At 32.8% G+C, this 16,372-nt stretch overlaps 1 protein-coding gene and 1 long non-coding RNA gene across 2 annotated transcripts; one reads left to right on the top strand and one right to left on the bottom strand.

Moving 5' to 3' along the window:
- LOC108661292 lies at positions 1,031 to 2,751 on the top strand. Its single transcript, XR_001927048.1, has 3 exons — positions 1,031 to 1,067; positions 1,719 to 1,801; positions 2,619 to 2,751. It is a non-coding gene; the product is annotated as an uncharacterized LOC108661292 (long non-coding RNA).
- On the bottom strand, positions 7,515 to 12,587 carry LOC18604262 (E3 ubiquitin-protein ligase ORTHRUS 2). The gene is made up of 9 exons (XM_007036637.2): positions 11,974 to 12,587; positions 10,853 to 11,385; positions 10,145 to 10,270; positions 9,795 to 9,894; positions 9,647 to 9,708; positions 9,463 to 9,565; positions 9,002 to 9,146; positions 8,353 to 8,567; positions 7,515 to 8,096 (listed from the first exon to the last, which is right to left on the bottom strand). Exons 1-9 carry the CDS (start codon positions 12,421 to 12,423, stop codon positions 7,782 to 7,784), a joined length of 2,049 nt encoding a protein of 682 aa, XP_007036699.2. The 5' UTR covers positions 12,424 to 12,587; the 3' UTR covers positions 7,515 to 7,781.

Genomic DNA, 16,372 nt, shown 5'->3' with positions numbered 1-16,372 from the left:
CTTAGGCTATATAAATCAATTTGATTTATAAATTGGAACACGATAAGTCCATCTTCATCATGGACACTAGGGGCAATGTAATGCAATTATGGCCCCCCAAATTTTTGAAAATTTTTATTATATATATTTTAATGGCCCTTTGAAAATTTTTGAAATTTTTTATTTATTATATATTTTTTATAGCTTCCTCAAAGTAATTTTTTATTTAATGTTAATATAAATAAAAAATAATAAAATAACCTCATCAACCCTACTCAACTTTATCCTAGTTTAAGTTTCTTCATACCTCTTTTTCTCTCATTCTTTTTCTTTTTCTCTTCTTGTAAAGCCTGACCTTATAAAATACTTGTCATGACATACATATGATGATAGCATGATTGCATGCTAGGAGAGTCTCAAAAAATTTACAAAAGTAGGTATTGTACCTAGAGGTACAACAAAGTTGATTTAAGCCTCAAACTAGATCAAATAGGAATTTTAAGGTGAAATTAAGAGTTTCACAGTCCAAGGATGACTCAAAATGGTAATTCAGAGTTTGAGGATCAATTGGAGTTAAATCGAAATTTTCACTATCTAAGGGCAAAATGGTCATTTGCCACCTGAGGACAAAATGGAAATTTTTAGAAAAGATTTTTTAGCCCCATTTGACTTATTGGAGTATGATTTGAGGTTGAGAAGTGAACAAAAAAATTTTAATCCCGATATTTTTCAGAACATAGAGGTAACATGGTAATTTTGCCACCCCATGGGCAAAATTGTAATTTTACACACTCGACACTTGTCCAGCACATGGGTTTTATCCAATATTATCATGGATAATTGAAGGAAATTTAAGTGGTGGAGAAATATTGCTTAATTGTTAAGTTTAAAAAATGGACCAATGAAATGGTGACATGTGTCAAGTTAATATCCATTTATTTTTTTAGCTTTAAAATCAGCAAAAATCAGCCTATTTTCTTCATTATGGCCGGCCAAAGCATGAAGTGAAGAAGAACAAAGAAAAAACAAAACCTAGGTTGGAAAATTGAAGAAAAAATGTGAGATTTCAAGGGATTAAGCTAATAAAGGTAAAATTTTATGATTTTATCTTGTGATTTACACTACCCATGCCTTGTTTTTCATTTTCCATGCTTAGAACTCAAGTTTTCATGATGAACCCATGCTGGCCGAATTTGAGAGGAGAGGTTTTGAGCATTGATTTTGCTAGATTTCAAGTTAATTAAGTGTTTTTGGTTGTTTAGTAATGGAAAGTATGAAAATCTAGCAAGAAATCACTTTGTTCTTCACAAACCCACAAGAGGTCGAATTTTCTAGGGAGAATATTGAGGCTGAAATTTATGATATTTCATGATATTTTGGTGGTATTTAATGTTGGTGAGGCTAGAAATTTAATGGAAAATTTTGGCATGAAAATTTGAATTTTTACCTAATGTATAGACATGTGCAATTTATGGTTCGGACTGATAAATTGAATCATATTCACAGTCATTGAGGTATTTTAAGTATAATTGGAGTGTAAAAAGTGAAAGAAATCGATTTGGAGTTAAATTGGAGGTTTTAGCCAATTATACTGAGAATAGTGCGAATTAGGTCGAATACCGTATTTAAACGGCTATTCGGACATTTTTGCATTCCATATCATGCATTAGTAGTCTAAATTAGTTTAATTTCAATTTAGTACCAATGTAGTAAGTTTCTCAATTTTGTACTATGTCTAGGTGGTGAATCCTCCAATAAAGGCAAAAAAATTGTACCCGAGGATCGATAGTCAGAGTACTCTAGAAATTCGACTCCCGAAATAGTGAGTAACCTTATCATCATTTTAATTATCCAAAGTATGTTTTAACTCGATTTTGGTGAAATTTTATGAAAATGAGTTAAATGGCTAATTTTAGATTATGCAAACAAAAATGTGTTTAAATGAAAAGATTTTATAAATTGTCTTGAAACGAAATAACGATTTTGAAAATAGAGTAATTGGAGACCACTGATATGTTGTAAATTTATGATTTGAATTGATGGCTTATGTTAATGTGTTGGCATGACTGGCTGGGTTGTATTTTTGTGAACTGTATGAATTGTTCTATTTTACACTTGCAGGCTGGGTAGTATTATATTAGTCATGTCATGCTGTCAAAATTTTATTCTATGGTGGGTTTAGCTTGCTGCAGTGGGTGAATTCTGTGGACCAGCATATTAGAAGGGCACAAAATTTGAATATATATATATGTACCTCGGTCGGAGAGGCGCATAGGGTATCACCTAAGGTATGGACAGAGTTCACGTCACGCCGAACCACCTCGTGATGATGAACTCCGTTAACGCTAGGGAATGGTTGTGTTTTTTAAACTAAAAATATGTTTACGTGTATATGAACTTTTTAACAATCTTGACGGACTCGGTTAGATGCCTTGACCAAGGTATCTCCGAGAATGATTTTGGCAGGAGCCAAGCTTTTAAGATACTCATAAGCCATGTTGAATATTTATGTTATGAAATACATATTGAGATGAAATATTTTAATTGTCTCCTTTTACTCGACTTTAGATATTTCGGATGATGTTTGTTTACTCACTGGGATTATAAAATCTCACCACTCTCCTTTCCACCCATTTCAGGTTCAGATTAGGCTATAGATAGCTGAGTTCATCGAGGACTACCCTTGGATTTGCATTCCTTTAAACTGTAGGTTCACAGTCCTCTTTACTTTTGATTATTCGGGGGCCCACTTGTTATTATAAATTAAATTAAATATTCTAACTTATTGTATTACAGTATGTATGAATTTATTTAGCTTTTACGCTACAAAAATTATTTATGTATAACTCTATAAATATTGTTTTATAAGAAAATAGAATATTTTACTTAATATTTCTTTTATTTTCTTATTATATCCAAATAATCGCAATTTCGTTTTAAATGAAGATTTTAGACTTTAAAACTCATTTTTGATTATGAATTATGTGTTTTGTACTCGCTTACTACATTTTTAGCGGATTTCGAGATTTTTGAGAAAAAATGACCAAAATGCCCCTGTGAGGAAAATTTTATTTTTCTATTGTTTTGAATTGGAAATAGTTTATAATCTCTCGAAACATGATTTTAGCAACTAATACTCACAGGGGAAGCGAGAAAAACTGATGTTAAGCCTTGCGAGGTTTCGATTGACATTTCGGATAATGAATGTCTATCGGGACGTCGTAGCGGTTGTCACGGGCTCGATGGGAGTTCTGGGTCGTGACACTTCTCTTTCGTGCTTTTATTTTTACTTTAGTCTTTTCTCTGTAACTCACCAGTAAAACACACTTTATTCCTCAAAAGAGATTTATGAGCTTTTGAACTTGACAAAGAAATGAAAGGACCACTCACCACCATTGTGTGAAATTAAGAGAAAGTAAAAAATTTTTTATCTTTTTTTTTCTATTTATATTATTTAACTATTTATTTAATCCTTGTATGAAAACCTATATATCGTATTTAACTATTTATATTTTATACATTATAGTTTTATATTAAGTACTTTAAGTTTAAATAGAATAAAATAAGAATATTAAATGTTAACTACATATTAATTAGGATATGTTCTTAGGTTTTTTAATGTTAATGGTCTCATGTGCAACCCTTCTTTTTGTTGTTAGGCATTTTTGTTCTCTTTGAGCAATCATCAAGTTTTTCAAGTGTCTTTGTCCGTGTAATTGTATAAGTTTTCACACCCATATCAAGTTTAGGAGTCTTTTGTCAATCAGAGGTTCAATAAAAATACTTTTTTTAAAAAATCAAGTTTGATTAAAGTACAAGTAAATTGAAAAAAATTGACAAATTGTTTAAAAGAAAATATGCAACATCCAAATAATTTTCCTACACTTAAGCCATCAAGCCTTAATGCTTTAAATCATGAAAAAGAGCAATATGAATCAAAACATCCTATGTTCAATCTTGAAGAAATGAATGCTTTTTAGGTAAAACTCAATCTTATAAAACTATTGTAAGTCTTTCTTTTCTTATTTCTTTTGATTTACATGCTATATAAAATTATTATCTATTATGAATCTTTTGATTAATCCTTAAGTTCAAAGGTCTTAATTTTAAAAATTTTTAACCCTTACGCCTTTTTCATCTTTGTCCCCCCCTCCCTCAATAAAAGTTAGTTATCCCCACCCCTAATGGACAAAGTTAGTAAAAGATAATTTAACCTAACCTAACTTAATGCGTAAGTAACCTAAATTATATACTTCTATATCATTCTCCTAGATTAGAGAAAAGAAATGCATGCACAAGTTCTTTTGTCCAGATCAAACCTCTTTCACATCTAACACTTCTTCAATAACTCCAACCTTAACAATTGGAAGGTGTTGAACTTGGGCGTCTATAGTAGATGCAGTCCAATCAAACCCATCAAATGGTTACAAGCCCGCATTGAAAATAGGATTGATTTGTAACTCAAGTGGCAGCTCAATTAAGTAGGCATTTGAATTGATTTTCTTTAGCACCTTACAAGGTCTAAACTTTCTAAACTTGAGCTTGTGATAAGTACCCTTAGGAAATCTTTCTTGCCTTAATTGCACAAGTACTTGATTACTTTCCTTAAATTCCTACTTATGACGATGTTAATTGGTAGCAAAAAAGTATGTTGCATTGCTGGCTTTTAAGGTAGCTTTTACCATCTCCACACCTCATTTTAATTTGGCAATATTCACTCTTCAAATAGACGTTTGAAAATACCCTGAAACCAACTTATTGATCAAGCATCTCATCTAATCGAGGAATAGGAAAACGATACTTGACTATAATCTTATTTATGGTACAGCTGTCCACATACATCCACCATGAACCATCTTTGCATAACAAAGTTGGGTAAGCACAAGGACTTTTACTTTCACATACCAGACCTTTCTCTAACAACTCTTCAACTTGTCTTTGTACCACCAAGGACTCACCTTGTGCATGATGAACATCAATTTCCTTTATATGCTCATTATATTCATCATAAACTAGTTTTAATTCTTCGCAATCCCAATAATCCTCCGCATGTAACTTCCCATGAGAATCAACTACTTTAATCTTGACTTCTCCATCTTTTAAATCAAGGTTGTGTAATAACTGATCCTCTAATCCAAGTCTTGCTACTTGATTTGCAAGTCTTCATCACTAGAACTACTGTTGTTGATTTGAGCAGTATAACGTCTTGCGAGTTATTTTTGTAATTCTTTAACTTGGTGACGTAATTCCTCAACCTCAATCTCATGAACATCCTTTTGATAATTTTGGCATCTTGGTAACATTTTATTGTATGGTGATGATGATGTGGTGATGCATAAAAAATGATGATAGAACTTTAAAACAATAAAAGAAACAAAATTATCGAAACAAGGAAAGTCGAAACCCCGATAGCAAACCTGAACTACGCAACGAATAATGATCTTTCCATTCTGATACCAAACTGAGGTCGGGACATTGTAAAAACACTAATCGCGACAAGGTTAGAAACTCCATTATGATGAACACCAATCTTGACAACTTTAGAAAACTTCACTAAGGTGAACAATAGCCAAAATCCCACTATGGTTGGTCAAACCAAAAATACTAAAATTTCTTTTTCTTTTGAAAAGAGCATAAAAAAAATAAGCACTCTTACTTACTAAAAAAAATATTATTTATTAATTCTCAACTTCAATTGTACGTAACAATTAACCCAAGAAGGCTTTATATAACTATTGCTAAAAAAAACAGCCTTCTTACTTTTTCTATGTGGGATTATTACATTTCCTAAATAAAAATAAATAAAAAAATAACCTAACCTAAACTTCCTTGAAATATAAGTAAAAGATAACTTAACCTAACCTAACTTAATGCGCAAATAACCTAAATAATATATTCTTGTGTCAAAAACCCTAAAAAGACCTAAATGCTTATCTTTTCTTTCTAGCCTTCATTTTAGTCTTCCATCAAGCTCGGAAAAGTTGAATATTTGCTTCATTCAATTTGATATTTCTTCTCTCACTACACACAAACTTAAATTGTTAGCACCCAACTTTTGTAAATGTATTTTCTTGTTGAAATTTGTACTACATTGTAAAGGTTTTAACCTAACCTTAAAAAGCTATTTGTAAAAAGTCTTCTCTTACACACTGTTTTCATTCTTGTTTATGTAAAAATGTTTGAACTTGACTATATTCGTCTTGGATCAACAAAAATGATCATATGTATTTTTTTTTTCTTCTTTGTTCTTGGTTGATTAAAATGTGAGAAGCATTCTAAGATTTATTATAAAAGATTAAAGCTTGAGTTAAAAACTTACTTTGTAAAAACTTAATGAAAGCTGTTAATTTTACTAATTCAATAAAATTGAGTTGTAAATCCTTAATTAGAAAATCAACATAGTAAATATAGATTAAGAAGACCAAATCACTCTAAATACATATTTGTCCATTTTTCTTTACCTCTTCCTTACTTGATGTGTTTTTAGTTTTAATATGTTTTAAACTTTACAAAACGTTTCTCAAACACAAAAACAATTTTTAAAATAATTTTTAAAGTACTGTTCACCCCTCTAACACTCAATTATATATAATGTTACAAAAATTTTAAATTTTGTGAGATTTGAAACTTGTCCTTTTTACCTTAACACAAATTTTACCATCTCAACCAACTTACATTTTTATAAACAAATAAATGTAATATTAATTTATAATTTTTTTAAAAGTGTAATATTAATTTATATTAATTAAACTTCAGTGCAAACTATGTAAAATTTTATCATTAGTAGAGATTAAACTCATAAAAAGATAAGCAATCTAAAACTGTTAATTTTACCAACTTGAACAAGTATCAAACAAATTAAAATAATATACAAAGAATTCTTTTGCTATTAAAATTCGATTTTGAATTGTATTTATAATTTTATGCTTGTTTTAATAGAATTTAAATATGTTACTTATTAAACAATTTCAAATTGAATATCTAAAAAGTAACAAATATCCTACCGATTTACATCTCTAAATCTTATCTTATACTTATCACTTATAATATTTATTTATATTTTAATATTTTGATCAATGGTACATCTCATATATATATATATATTCCTTCCAACAACCTAACTTTTAATGAAAAATTGTCAGATTCTTTCAGGTAATGAGCATTCCTCAAAATCAAGCCATCCTTAAATTTGATTTCCTAAGTCAGGGAAATATGGGATAGCAACGCGGCTGTGGTGGTCCATTCAACTGGTCACCGCCCAGCTTAAAAAGAGAGGCATAGGCAGCAAACTGTAACTTCAAAGCCCTCCCATGGACCATTTTGAACCATGAATACATTCTTCTCCTTTGTACCAAAAGTTGACATTCAGTATTAATGGGGATAACTGATAAGGAAACACGGAATAAAATCTGACCCACATCGTTCATGCCCCACAAAATGCCTATGATTGATTCTTTTATATCCAGAAAACAGGTTGTTATAACTTGTAAAGAGTTGATAATATGAAGCATTCTGCAATGACTCATTAAGCTCGATTCAAGCACGTTAAAAGAGGGGAAATAAACCCATAGAAATAGAATGCTTCAATGATCTATACATTGAATTGTTCTACATCCGAAAGAAACTGTTTATACACATCCTGGCTACACAATTAATCCTAACTTTGGAAAGAATAGAGCTGTGGAATTGAACCACTAGTATTAACAAGTGGCGAAATCCCTAAGATTCTGATAAAAGTTTTCAGCACAAAAAGAAGTCATATAGGATATAGTAGATCGTCCAACCAGGAGAAAAAAAATCTGTCATTCAAAATCATCATCAGATGAATGTACCTGGAGGGTGCTTGATGGAGAGTCATTTTCAACACTAGCAGCTACTCGAGCAGCATCCACTTTCCTCCTCTTGCTTTTCGGTTCACAATCAGGCAGAGGAATCTCTGAGTCATCTTTTGGATCAGTTTTTTCAGCTTCCTTCCCAGTTTCACTGTCACCAGAACCTAGATCTGCATTTTCCTCCAGGCCATTTGTCTGTTCTTCACTAGAATCTTCAGTAGGGTCTGGATTCTCCTCACTCTTTTGTTTCAGTGACTCAATCACATCCATCAATTCTCGGTTGACCTAACAAATTAATTGCATAAACTTATTTAAACTATGTTTATGTCAGAAAGGACAATCATGCTGAAATGAAGGAAAAGCATGTGTCTATGTGCCACTTTACTACCAGAAGATACTACAAATGTTCAGCAAGTAAAACTTTATAATCAGTTTTTTCAAGCCTTTTAGAGTCCAAAGTTTTTTTTTCCTCCTCAAGTAAAGCACAACACATTCTGCTTTCTGAAAATAAGGCAAAAGAGAATGCAAATACATGCCACACCTGAAGATTTTGAAGAAAATCAGAGACATCGGTTGGACAACAAGGACAGTGCAGGATGTTCTTCTGTGATCTAAGTGTCCGCCCACCTTTGTTCCTCTCTCTTACAGCAGTCTTACCAGTAAATGCACCTTCAAAACAAGACTTGCAGAAGTTGTGGGCACAAGGAGTTGTAACTGGGAGATTCATAACTTGCCGACAGATTAGACAACTGAACTCTGCACATAAAGCATATGAAGTCAATACAGAAAGGTTCTTGGGGGTGAATGATGCTGAATTGCAGTATGAATTGATAAAATTGGGTTTTTATCTCTCTGTTTTTCTTTCACCCTGCTATTCTCTGTTTCTCTCTTTTCTGCCTATTTTTCTCTCTATTCCTCTCATCATTTCCTGCCCCCCACTCATGCCACATCAAAAGATAAATCAGAATAAAAACTGCCCTTTGTTTTGGCAAATCACACAAAAGATCTTATACATTAAAATCTAAAGTCATGACTAGAGTGGAACTCAATTGTCTTCAGTTACCCAACCAACTTATCCAAGGCATAAATATACATCAATTCATCATTTTAATTGCAAGCAAACTTAAGACATGCAGACTAGGGCCAGAATATCAAAGGCAAGCAATTCATGACAGGAGAACAAGAACCACCTTTCAGGAGTCTCTCTCTTACAGTTGTGTTACGTGCTTGCCTAATAGCTTTCCTTGCCCTTTTCCTTTCTTCAAGATCAGCTGCATTCACTGGCTTTTTGCTAGGAGGTGGAGGTTTTTTCCACTTCCAGCAACTGTCTTCTTCCTAATTGAATTAAGAACTATATAAGCATAGCAGAAAGATATAAAGCTTATGGGAAGAGAAACCAGCTCGTTGGTAATAACAAAGATAAACCTTAAAAAAAAATGAGAAAGGAAGGGTTTTAACATTTTAACTTCACTAATAACTTTGGTTTATGAATATATTTTTCTAGTCGTAAATGACATTATGAATTCTCCAACTCAAGGTACATTCCTAACAATGTTTGTTATCAGATTGACTTCTATCTACCAGATAAAACCTTATTAAAAACAGAAGCATGAAAATAAATGAATTGATGAGTAGAAAACGCATCTCTTACATCAAAGTCCCATGATGGACTTTCCTTTCTCTCTGATATGTCAATTGCCTTCTTCAGCTCAAGGATAGCTGGTAAGGGCCTTGGTCGATCCCCATGCTCATCACTGCATTACAGTTCAAGAAATCTTAGTATACCTAAATAAGAGAAGGGCAGGAGGCCATTTCAGTATATGAAAGGCACAAACCTTGTCCATGGGGCAGGCTCATTGTCACATCTCACAAACAAATATCGGCAAACTTTAAACCCCTGACAGAAAAATTCTATCAGCAAATTAATTTACAAAAACTCAACATAGCAGGCAACTTTGATTTGTCGGATAGAAATATTTTTACCTGTATTCCAACCTTTCGCCAACATTTTTCAATTCTATAGACTCCATCATATCTCACCCCTTTCTCTGGGGCGTATGAAGACCGCTTTTCCTTGTGCGACCTACACATTAAGAGAAACAAAAGCTTTTACCAAGTAAAATTTGCATCATCAGAGTAGGCCCCTATGACAAGGCTTGACTCAACTAGTAAACAGCTAACATGAAGGAACTTCCTGCAATCAGAAAGAAATCATAGCTTCCTGAACCATAAAACTAAAATGCCCACCGATTAATGAAGCTCCAGTTGCCCTTTGTACATGAATGTACAAGCACTTATAGAAACAGAGTTAAGCTTCAAGCAATGAGACTTACCTTACAACTCGAACAGGATAACCCTTTTTGCAACTTACTCGCAAAGCCTCATTCATCTTCTCAAATTTTTGATCAAATGACTGTTCCTTGTTTGTTCGCTTATTTCCACTAAGATCTCTACCCCCACTGCCATCGACACCATAAGAACAAACAAATGTCAAACAAGCACATAAATAAATGTCCATAGAAATATCTTCAGCTTTCCAAGAAAAGATCATAATAATTATTGACAAATTCTTGCAATCTCAGCATGCTATATTTGCAGCAAAAGCAGGTCAATAAGTTCTTCTCAGCCCCAAAAAGCTAGCAACTACAAATACATAGCAAATTCACTGAAACTACATGAACCATGCTTATCTACCATACTTTCTATCCTTCGACTCATTAATTACACTACGAATTGCAACATTAATTATGACAATCAAACTTGGAAGGTTGGGAATGGAAAATGAAATTTACACGTAAGCCTCCTAGCAACAGCCCCAGTAAGAGCTAAAATTTGAAAATTCATCGTCCATTTCAAAGAACTGAGTTGCCTTTTAAAGTTGAGACAACAATATTAGAATTATACTGACACCCTATATCTGACCATTCATGAATAAAGCATTAAATGGTAACAGAGCATCAACATCAACTAGACCAAATGGTCATCAAATCCACCCTCATTTTATACATATTACTAATTCATACAGCCTTCTAAAAACAAACCTTCCTGTGTAGAGAAACCACTCTCCATGATCCTCATCATCCTCATAGCCTCCTGATAGTGCCACTGATTGAGCACCATAGTTTGACTGACCAGCAATGCCTGCAACATGTGGAAGGTGAGCACCCCATTGCCGGCATTCCAATCTGTCTTCCCAACATTCACCAACAAGCACACCCTGGTTTCTAGCTGGGTCATTTTCAGCTGTGATTGGTCCAAAATGATCAGGTGGTACAGTCACAAATATCTTCCCACTAGCAGCATTTGCTTTCCCTGCTTTTTGTGCCCTCTCTGTAGTGAAAGCCTTGTCAGGTCGATCTTGGTTGTGCATAAAATGAAAAACTTTGTGGGACTCAGCAATAACATTTGATTTTGATAGCTTTGCCATTCTGATAACAGATACAAGAGTTGAATTAATACGAGGCTGGCTTGCCATTTTGGGAGGAATGGTTGACCGGCATTTGGCACAAGTACGCTTTCCTTGGCCAATCCATTTCTGGAAGCATTTAAGGCAGAAATTGTGGCCACATGGAGTCTGAAACAACAAGAATAAGACATATATCAATATTCAACATGCATAAACAGGTAACCATTTCACCTTTAAGAGAATGATTTAATTGCCTAGCCCCATCAAAAGTAAATTAAACCCCTCGCCATTTAGATTATTTCACCCCTTAAAAGGATGTAACAATCTCTACTCAAATAGCATAGCCACCACATTCAATTGTACACACCAACAGACTAGTTAAAACTAAATAATTAAAACATAATACCACTATGAAATATAACTTGAAACAGTAGCATCACTTATTATTCAAACTAGATTGCCTTTTAGTGACGAAAGGTAACATTAAGTCCAGAAATAATTCAGTTTGGTCAAGTGAACATTTCAACAGAACAATAAATTTAATGTAGCTAAAATCTAAGACTCCATTTAGTTGTTAGTCTTGCTATTTACGTTTTGTTATTTACTAGTTCCTTTCCCTTCCTCAAAAAAGTTACTTAAACGTAACATTAGATTAATTTGATCAAATATAAACAAATAGCTGTAAAGTCGAAAAATCATTTCATTCAATTAGCAAAACACTAACATTTACACTAGAAACGAACAGAAAAAACGAACCGTAACAGGCCTGTCAGGTAACTGCATGCAAAAGGAACAGTTTAAGCTGCTATCAAGAACATCCAAAACAGAGCTGTCCTTCTCTTTTCCTTTCCCTTTCTTCGTATCTCCATCTTCTTCAACTCTCCCACTCACCAACTCCTGCCTCTTCCTCGCCTTCTCCTTCTCCGTCAACGACTCATCGGCCTCTATTGCCTTTATCGATGCCAAGAGCTCGCTAGAGCTTCCATCTACGACGGCGGCGGCTGATAGAAGAGGGTCGCCGGAGCAGTCAGGACAGTGCCATTGCAATGTAGAAACTAGCGTTTCAGGAGGAGAAGCCAAGCAGGCGACGTGCCAAGGAGTCGCGCACATGCTGCAAGTGAGGGTTTCCTCCGTCGGAGGGGTCGCCTTGCAGCGCATGCACGCGCCGTCGGCATCGCAGGGGAGCTGGATGCTATCGTGCGCCATTGACAACAATCCGCAATTGATGCGCAGGATAGGAGACGTCGGATTTGGAAATAATGGGATGATTTTGGGGGGAATATATAGAGACGGCGATTGTGAGGGGGGACACTGCGAGTGAGAGGGAAATCGAAGGCGGGGTTCTGAAAAGGTATTTGAGAGGCTTTTGAAATTCAAAAGAGGAGGGGAGCAGTGACTAAGTCATTGACGATATTGTCCTACTCGATTCACCCTTTCTACGTTTCTGCCATTGTTGTTACTCGTTTTCTTTTGCACGGGATTAGAGGCTGGGGTTGCTTTGGGAATTAAGATATTCCGATTTGACTTCCTGTTCTGTCTATTCAATTGAGTGACCATTTTTCAACATCCCTGAGGCGGCTCAATAATGCTTGTTTAGTTTGATTTTTTTTAATTTATTTAATTTTTAAAATAAAAATCAAATCAAATATAAATTTTGAAAAATATTTTTTAAAAAAATTAAATTTAAAAAAAAAGGTTCTAGATTTTTTTCTTTTTTTAAAAAAATATAAAAAAAATTTTATTTTTATTTCAAAAATATCCTCATCTGTTAAATATAATTATCATATTATCTTCTTAAAAAAAAATACCTTTTATGATATTTTAATCAAAATTATAACTTACAAAAAAAATTTTACCAAATAATTTTAATCTAATTTTAAAAATTATTATTTTTATAAAAACTTCATANAAATATAATTATCATATTATCTTCTTAAAAAAAATACCTTTTATGATAATTTTAATCAAAATTATAACTTCAAAAAAAAATTTTACCAAATAATTTTAATCTAATTTTAAAAATTATTATTTTTTATAAAAACTTTATACTAGCTTTTAAGTTAGAAAAAAGTTAGACCAAATAGGCTCTAAATATACTTATTTTTTGCATAGCTTTATATATTTGTAAAAAAAAAATAAAAAAAGAATTCTACTTATTTACTAATATAAAATACAATATTTTTTATCTTAAAAGTTGACGAAAAAACTAAATTTTAAAATAACTAAAAAAACACAATATGCATTAGTTCATAAGGTCAAAACCATGTTAAAGATTACAAAATGAAATATATCATATTGTATTTCTAATATTTAATTTTATTTTACTTGATAAAGAGAAATGGAGAAATTATATTATATTATATTATATTAACTAAAAAATAAATGACATAAAAAGATGAATGATTATTAAATTTTTCATTATGCTAATGCGTGGTGTTGAATTTTATTTTAAACAAAAATTAATGGTTAAAAATATTCTTGAATTTTTTTTTCCTTTCTTTTAGCTTTCTCTGTCATTTATTACTATTTTTCTTTGTATTTTCTTTATTTTATTTTCTATTTTTATATTTTACTATTTTGATTTTTCCAATGTGGGCTTGTCAGCCCAAGGTCCAAATGGCCCATTAAACCCAATTAGCAGTAGAAGTTCTTAAACCTAATTAATAAGTTGGACTGTCAGCCCAATTAACAAATTAAACTCTAAACCCATTGAACAAATTAAGTTTGACATCCAAAATAAAAATTAGCTCAAACAAAACAAGGTTAGAAGATTTAAAAAAAAAAGAAATTAAATTTATTATTTCGAAATTTTCATTTAGAAGTAGAAACAAAATGAGTGTAAAGCCCCATCTTATAAAATACTATTCATGACATACATGTGATGATAGCATGATTGCATGTTAGGAGAGTCTCGAAAAATTTACAAAAGTCGGTATTGTACCTAGAGGTACAACAAAGTTTATTTAATCCTTGAACTAGATCAAATAGGAATTTTAAGATGAGATTAAGAGTTTCACAGTTCATAGATGACTTAAAATGGTAATTTGGAGTTTGAGGATCAATTTGGAGTCAAATCGGAATTTTCACTAACTAGGGGTAAAATGGTCATTTTCCACTTGGGGACAAAATGAGAATTTTAGAAAAGAATTTTTTGGCCCCATTTGACTTATTGGAGTATAATTTGACTTATTGGAGTATGATTTGAGGTTTAGAAGTGAAAAATTTTAATTTCGGTATAATTTGGAGTATAGGGGTAAAATGGTAATTTTGTCACCTCATGGGCAAAATTGTAATTTTCCACCACCAGGATATTTTTTCCAGCACATGGTCTTCCTTTGTCTTCATCTTTGACCCTTGACTAAACATGTGGTGGAGATAAAATGTTTAAATTTTTAAAATTTTAAAAACGGGCCAATGACATGATGCCATGTGTCATGCCTTTATTAATTTATTATTTTCCTTTTTAAAAGGCACAAAATCAGCCCATCTTCCACCCCATGGCCGGCCAAACCAGCAAGAAGAGAGAGAAAACAAAAACAAAACCCTAGAGAGAGAAAATCAAAGAAAAAGTGTGAATTTTCAAGGAAATTAAGTGAAAAAGGTGAGATTTTTTCTATTAAGCTTGAGTTTTCTTATTCCCAAGCATTTCTCTTTATTTTCCATGATTAAATTACATGTTTTCATGATGAATTCAATTCTGAAAAAATGGGTTAGGAGAGAGAAAGTTGTTGGATTTATTTGATTTTAATTTATGTTAGTGTTTTTAGTTAGTTTAGCATATTTAGAAACAAAACAACAAGAAAAGAATTTATTTTCTCCCCCAACCATTAATGGCTGAATTTACCATGTAGTGAGTGAGGATGAGTTTGATTTTATTCTAGGAGAATTGGTTAAGGAATGATGAATTATGAGCCTAGAAAAATAATGGGAATTTTCGGAGCAAAAATACGAATTTTTACCCACTAGGGGTATTTTCGTAATTTGCTGTTGGGACTGATAATTTGCACCACACTGAGGGACATTAAGTTAATTTGGGTGCAATTGAGGTATAGAAACTGAAAAGAATTAAATTGGAGTTTAAACGGACCCGTTAGGAATTTAATCGGGTGATAAGACGAATTAGGCCAATACCGGGTTTAGATAGTTACCAGTGCATTTTTGCATTCCATATCATGCATTGGTAGTCTAAATTAGTTTAATTTTGATTTAGTACCAACTTGGTGAAACTCTCGATTTTGTACTGTGTCAAGGTGGTGAGTCCTCCGATAAAGGCAAGGAAATTGCATCCGAGGACCAGTAGACAGAGTGCTTCGAAAGTCTGCATTCTAGACATTGTGAGTAAACTTACTGTCATTTTAATTATCTAGGGTGGTTTTTAGATGCTTTCATGAATTCTATGGAAAAAGGAATTTAAAAAGATAAATTTTCATGTTTTATGAATAAATGAGTTTCAATGAAATTAAATTATAAATTGTTTTGAAATTAATAGTGATTTTGAAAAATAGAGTACACGGAGACTGTTAATTGTGGCAATTTGATTGTTTAAATTAACTGGCTTATGATAAATCGAGCATGATTGGCTAGTTGGCAATTGTATTGAAATGCGAATTGTTTGGTTACCTTGAAAAACTACGAATTACAAAATTGCCATATCATGTTATTGAGTTTTATTATATGGTGGATTATATATTAATTAATCACTGCAGTAGGGGGTTTCTGTGGACCAGCCTTTTAGAGGGGCACGGTAAACCCCATTATATTCTTACCTCGAACGGAGAGGCGCGTAGGGTATCTCCTGGGGTAAAGTTTAGGGTTCACTTCACGCTAAACCACCACGTGAGGGGGAACTCAGCCAACGCCAAGGAACGGCTATGTTTTCAAAACAAAAACATGATTTATGTGAAATGTGAATTTTAATAGCCTTGGCGGTCTCGGTAGGATGCCTCGGCCAAGGTGTCCCCGAGAATGGATTTATGGCACAAGCCTAGATTTTTATGAGATTCATAAGCCTTTTTACGTATTTTGAACGAGATGTGTTCTAATTGTATAACCCAGTTTATGATGATTTACTTTATTGTCTCCATGTACTCAACTCTAGATATTTATGATGATGTCTGTTTACTCATTGGGATTTTATAATCTCACCACCCTCCTT

This window comes from Theobroma cacao, chromosome 3 (genome assembly GCF_000208745.1).
Source record: "Theobroma cacao cultivar B97-61/B2 chromosome 3, Criollo_cocoa_genome_V2, whole genome shotgun sequence".
NCBI classification, from domain to species: Eukaryota; Viridiplantae; Streptophyta; class Magnoliopsida; order Malvales; family Malvaceae; genus Theobroma; species Theobroma cacao.
The sequence above is the reverse complement of the archived record's forward strand: the minus strand, read 5'-3'. Positions and strand labels throughout refer to the sequence as shown.

Coding starts and splice junctions, on each gene's coding strand:
- LOC18604262 (XM_007036637.2), bottom strand. CDS start 12,423: ATGGCGCACGATAGCATCCAGCTCCCCTGCGATGCCGACGGCGCGTGC. Junction 9,709..9,794: donor GGCGAAAGGTTGGAATACAG/GTAAAAATATTT, acceptor TTTTTCTGTCAG/GGGTTTAAAGTTTGCCGATA. Junction 8,568..9,001: donor AAGAGAGAGACTCCTGAAAG/GTGGTTCTTGTT, acceptor CTTTATGTGCAG/AGTTCAGTTGTCTAATCTGT.